This window comes from Eurypyga helias, unplaced genomic scaffold (assembly GCF_000690775.1).
Source record: "Eurypyga helias isolate BGI_N326 unplaced genomic scaffold, ASM69077v1 scaffold21169, whole genome shotgun sequence".
Classification (NCBI taxonomy): Eukaryota; Metazoa; Chordata; class Aves; order Eurypygiformes; family Eurypygidae; genus Eurypyga; species Eurypyga helias.
In genome coordinates, this window is record NW_010271650.1 from 1310 (window position 1) to 7032 (window position 5723).

The window sequence follows — 5723 nt, forward strand, 5'->3', positions numbered from 1 at the left end:
GAGGGGTTCTTGGGTGTGACAAGAAGAAAAAAAAACCCAAAACAATCCCCTCTGCTCTGTTTTGGGGGGTGAGTGGGATGCAGACCGTGTGCTGGGAGTGGTGGGGCTGGGTGTGCAAGGGAGGCAGCACCACGCATGTAGACCTTCAAGTGCTTTCATGTGCTCCTGGCCATCTAGGGTAATACACAACGCTGTGTGCAGCCTTGGCAGGAGCCAGGATGTCAAGTGCTGCGTTGCCTTGCCGGTGGCCCTACGCGTGCCTGGTTGCCTCTATGGGCATGGCATCACTGGGGACCATGGCACCTCTGGCTCACTCCATCTTTGGTTCAGCGCCCATAGCCTGGCAGGGCTGCCCTCAAGTTCTGCCTGCACTAGCCAATAGGTCCTGCTGCCCACAGGCAGCTCACTGCCTGCATAGCATTGCCTTTCCCACGCTAATGCGCTTGGGCAGGCTTGGCCCAAGCAGCTCGTCAACTCTCATTAAGGTATTAGTGGCACTGCCAGGCAGGGTGGGTGGCTTGAGACCCATGAGCTGCCTGTCAGGAGACGCAGCCTTCGGGTATGCTTTCAGTGGGCAGTGAGGAGAAGGCAGAGGTGCTGGCAGGCCTGACAGGTAGGACTTGGTTGGAGGGACCGGCGGGGTGCGTGGATCTGGGGACAGTGACTGTTGCAGCATGTCTTCCTACCGATGAGGTGCTACCTGTGCCCATTGTGCAGGAACCTGCTTCCCCTGTGGCATTTGTCAGACAGCATGTGTGGGATGGGGGCCCCAAAAATCACAGCTGGTGGCAGAGACCCTCACACAGGTGCCAGGCTATGGCTGGAGATGCTGGTGTGTTGTGGGTGACACTGGCCAGGAACAGGTGGGCACTTGGGCGAAAGGGCACATGGGTGGAGCGCACCCAGCATGTTGGTGAGTTGGGGCTGCTCCCACATGGGAGCTCTGCCCCCCCTGCTGTGCCCCACAGTCCCCCCAGGCTGGCATCGAGGGCACTGGCAGCCATCTGGGGTAAGGGGGTGCTTGGCAAGGCTACCCGTCGCAGAGCCACCTGGTCCTGGGGCTGGAAATGCTGCCAAGTGTCAGTGCCTGCCTTGGTCCCCCTGTGTGGGACCCTGGGCTGCTGTGACAAGAATAGTACAGCAGGCACAGAGCTGTGCTGGGCCGGCCTCCAGCCGGGGGTGGTGCCCTCCCTGCGCCCCCTATAAAGGGTAGAGGACAGCTGACTGGGGCTCACTGCAGCACCTGCCAGCACCGGCACTGCCGCCATGCCGGGAGTCAGCCTGGAGAGCCTGGCAGAGGCTGGGGCAGCTGAGCTGTCGGAGCTGCGTCGGGAGCTGGGGGCTTTCCAGGAGGTGGTGGACAGGCAGCTGGAGCAGGCACTGCAATGGGTGCAGCCCCTGGCACAGACGCTTCAGATGCTGGAAGAGGAGCACCTGGAGATGCGGGCAGAGCTGGCGCGCCTGGGCCGCCACCTCGACCTGCTGGTGCTGCAGCTGCAGCCGCAGGACCCCCCCAGGGAGGACCTCAGCAACCCCTCTTTCTGGAAGCACAGGACCCTTGCGCCCACTTTGAGGGCACTGAGGAGCCTGGCGGCACTGCAGCCCATCCACCTGCTTTCTCCAGCATGCGCCAGCAATCGTCTCTGCACCTCTTCCGGAGCAATAGTGGTGTGAGTGCAGGCAGCACTGCCCTGTGGCAGTGCCTGGCGGTGGGGGTGGCAGGGTGGCCCTGGCTCTTGGGGCTTGTGGGGGCCCCCAAGAGTCGGCAAAGCCTCTGGCACAGGGTGGGGCCACAGCTCTGGTGCATGGGTGACACAGCGTCACTAGGATCTGCAACCACTGGGGCTCGCTGCTACAGGGGGCAAACAGTGCCCGCCCGCAGCACGTTACTGACATGCCAGCCGGGTGAGCGTGCTGCAGGCAGCTGTCCTGCCCCTGCCTGCACACAGCAATTGCAGGGCATGGGTGGTGGTATCAGAGCATGTGGCCAGTGTCCTCTGCCAGCAGCTTTGCCATGGGCCGGCTTCTGGGCTGGGGCAGCAGGGTGCAGGATGGGGCCAGGTGTGTGTCAAGGCTGCTCTGACCCCACACTGGCACCTTGTCTCTGCTGCTTCCCTGCCCTATTCCTGGCCTGGCCTAGCCTACTGCCTGCCACACATTGCTGGGGGGTCATGCTGAAAGGGACTTGGTGTCCTGGTTTTGCTCTGGTGGGGGCCAAGCTGGCCTAGATCCTGAGCAGGGATGCGGAGGAGGCTCTTGATCTCCTGCACAAGCTCTTCTCTCTGCTAAGTCCCTTAATTCCCTGGAAATCCCTTGTGCTGCTAACAGTGTGCACTGGCCTTGCCAGCACCTTCCTTGCTGCTGGGCACTAGGCTTTGCCCAGGCAGCCCCTGCTTGCTAGAGGGCCCTGGCAGCCTGCAGTGATGGGGAGTGCTGAATGTTTGGGGACATTTTGGCAGCCAGACTGGGAGCAGGTCAGAGACTGCCAGGCCCTCCTAGGGCAGCAGGTGCCATTGGGGGGTGGCATGCTCCCCTTCCTGCCTCAGTCACCACAGATGCCTGTGGCATCCCACCACCTGTGCCGCACGTGGCATGTCTTCTCCAGGCTCCCCTCTGCCCATGGCACTGGCTTAATGTCAGGTTGATGGGGAGCTTGGATCCTGAGCAGCATGGGGTGGGGGTTGTGTGGCTGAGCTGGCAGGGTCTCAGTCGCATGGTGCTGCCCTTGTAGATGGAGCCGGAGGTGGTGGAACAGCCCCGGGCACCAAGGCTGGAGCCAGAGCTGCCCAATGGCACGGAGAAAGCCCAAGTGAGGGAGCTGGAGAGAAAGAGCAAGCTGAACATCGAGGAGCTGAGCAGGATCGAGGATGAGGATGTTCTGGATAAGATGGTACCTCCTCTGCCGCTGGGCTGCTGGGAGAAGGTGAGGAGACACTGAGCTGAGGGGTGATGCTGATCTCCACCTCCTCCTACAGCTGGATCGGACAACGGACTTTGAGGAGCGGCGACTGATCCGAAATGCCATGCGGGAGCTGCGCCAGCGCAAGCGAGGTACTTGGGGATGGTGACCTCCACAGGCGCCAGCGCTCTGGCAGTGGTGTTGCAGGTGGAGGCAGCTGGGCGCAGAAGCAGGGCTGTCTAGACATGGTGAAGCAGGAGGGTGCGAGTCTTCTGCTGCAACCCTGATTGTGCCAGGCTGGCGACACTGTCCTTCCCACAAGCTGGTTCTGGACCAGTAGCTGCTCGTGGGACACCCGGTGTGGTGGGGACTGTGCTCACTACCTCTGCCTCTCGTTGCTGACACTGTCTCCCACCTGCATTTGCAGACCAGCGGGAGAAGGAGCGGGACCAGCGGCTGCAGGAGATGAGGAGCCAGGCTGTGACAGGGAGGGCTGGCCACGCTACAGAGACCACTACCACACAGAGTACCCAGTCTGCCGACGGCTCAGCACGCAGCACCGTCACCAAGACAGAGCGTCTTGTCCAGTCTAGTATGGGCTGGGTGGAGGGGGGGTGGGAGGTAGCAGGGCTCACTTGCCCAGCACAGCTGGTGTACCAGCCCTTTGGGAGACCTTGTGGAGTTTTCCTGCTGCTCTGCCACTGCAGCTTCTCTCTGCTGCTCTTGCCACTTGTCCTGGGCCTGGCTTGACCACACTGGGAGCAGGACCATGGGTCAGGACTGAGTTTTGCTGCATCTTCTCTGGCACGCCCAGAGCCTGCCTGGGGATCTTGAAGTGATCTGCTCTGGCAACTTCCTACTCAATCCTTCACCCCTTCAGGGTGGCAGGGGCCTTGTCTGTACCTAAGGCTTGTCTCCTGTCCCCTACACCTCTGCTCTCAGTCCCTGGGTAGCTCAAGCCAAGAGTTGCTGCCGGGGGCTGAGAAATGTTCCTGCTCCTTTGTGCTGGTCTCTTTGCTCTGCCTGGAGGGCACATACCTCTCTTCCCCCTCTGCCTGTCCTGGTCGTGACTCCCACCTGGGACTTCTCCTCCTTGTTGTGCTGTGAGGGTGCTTTGCAGGAGTCTGTGGGTGCTGCTGCCCCTGGCCCCAGCTGATCCCCCATTGCCTTGCTCCCTGCAGGCGATGGCACCAAGACCTCTCGTACCACAACCATGGAGTCAAGTTACGTGAGGAGATCGGACAGTAAGAGCTTTTGCTGCCCTTTCCCCATGGCATCTTCTGGCCGTATCCCCAGGGACATGGCTGCTGCTGAGCCATCCCTGCCTGTGGTGCAGACAGAGCTCCCCACCTGCCTGGCAGCACTTCCCTCTGGTCCTGCCCAAGGCCTCTCTCTCTGTCTGCAGATGGCAACAACACATTCGTTCAAAACAAGTCATCCTACAGCTCCTCTTCCAAGAAGACAGGCAGGTGAGTGGCAGTGTTCCCCCAGGGCAGCCCCAAGCAGTCCCTCTCAGCTGTCTGCTCGCACAAACCCTCTCTGCCCAGCTGCTTGTTTCCCTGTGCAGGGATGTTCCCAAAGCCTTCTGGGCTTTGGGGCATGCTTGCTGGCTCCAGCAGTTCCCATGGGTCATTCCATGGGCATGAAGATGTGTCTGCCAGCTGGGAACCTTAACCCACCCCTCACCTATCCCAGGGATATGGAGGTCTCCAAAGCTGCAAGCCTGGCAATGGGCTAAGGTCACCACATGCCCTTCCCTGGGCTGCCCGTTGTCTTTGCCTGTCTCTCTCCCAGCATCTTTGACCGTGAAGATGAAAGCATCTCCAGGCAGAGCAGCCTGGCTGCGCTGGAGCGGCGCCAGGCTGAGAAGAAAAAGGAGCTGATGAAAGCTCAGAGCATGCCGAAAACATCGGCCTCGCAGGCTCGCAAGGCCATGATGGAGAAGCTGCAGAAGGAGGGTGGGAGGTGAGGCTGGGCTGGGTGCAGGCTGGCTGGGGTGGCAAGCACCATATGATTAACACCTTGCTGCTTCTGCTGCAGCTCGCCGAATGCTGTGGCACCACACACTGCTGTGCAGCGCTCCTCCAGCTTTGGTGTGCCCAATGCCAACAGCATCAAGCAGATGTTGCTGGACTGGTGCAGAGCCAAGACCCGGGGCTATGAGGTGAGTGCCACCTCCTCTCCCTGTCCCTGGGGCCAGTCGCTCTGCCCCTCGATAACTCTCCTGCCCTCACAGCACGTGGACATCCAGAACTTCTCATCCAGCTGGAGTGATGGCATGGCCTTCTGTGCCTTGGTCCACAACTTCTTCCCTGAGGCATTTGACTACAGTCAGCTGACACCCCAGAACCGCCGCCACAACTTTGAGGTGGCCTTCTCCTCTGCAGAGTACGTAGCTCATGTGGCATCATGTGGGCTTGGGGGGAGGGGGGACATGGGCAGGGGCAGTGGCACTGGAGATGGGGTGCCTGTTGTCATGCAACAAGTTTTGGACACCAGGGGGGAAGCAGTGGCTGCGTAGACTGTGCAGCTCAGTCTGGCGTGGCATGGGTCAGCGTGGGGTTCAGCTTCCCCAGGTATGGGGCAGAGCACCCAAATGCAGGGCAACAGCTCCCTAAGCCCACCCAGCCACAGGCAGTACAACATCCCATTCCAGGGTGCCAGGTATGGGACTTCAGCCCTGGGGAGTGAGGTTTATCCATGCCAGGTGCCTCCTTTCACAGTCATAGGGGCTCAAACACCATTGCAGCTTCTCCAGTCTCTTCCCCTTTTGCTTCTGGTTTTCCTGGGTGCTGAGAGATGGAGCGTGTCCAGCTGAAGGGCT

The 5723-nt window shown here is 60.8% G+C and overlaps 1 protein-coding gene across 1 annotated transcript in view; it reads left to right on the forward strand.

Annotated features, from left to right (window-relative positions):
- The window catches only part of SMTN (smoothelin), a gene marked incomplete at its 5' end in the record, with an annotated part of 7269 nt that overhangs the window by 628 nt on the left and 918 nt on the right, over positions 1-5723 (forward strand). The window contains 8 exons of the mRNA XM_010158894.1: positions 2732-2890; positions 2976-3051; positions 3327-3491; positions 4081-4143; positions 4305-4368; positions 4694-4864; positions 4940-5063; positions 5136-5287. Of these exons, the coding sequence (XP_010157196.1) occupies positions 2732-2890; positions 2976-3051; positions 3327-3491; positions 4081-4143; positions 4305-4368; positions 4694-4864; positions 4940-5063; positions 5136-5287 (974 nt within the window). The remainder of the gene's footprint in view (positions 1-2731; positions 2891-2975; positions 3052-3326; positions 3492-4080; positions 4144-4304; positions 4369-4693; positions 4865-4939; positions 5064-5135; positions 5288-5723) is intronic.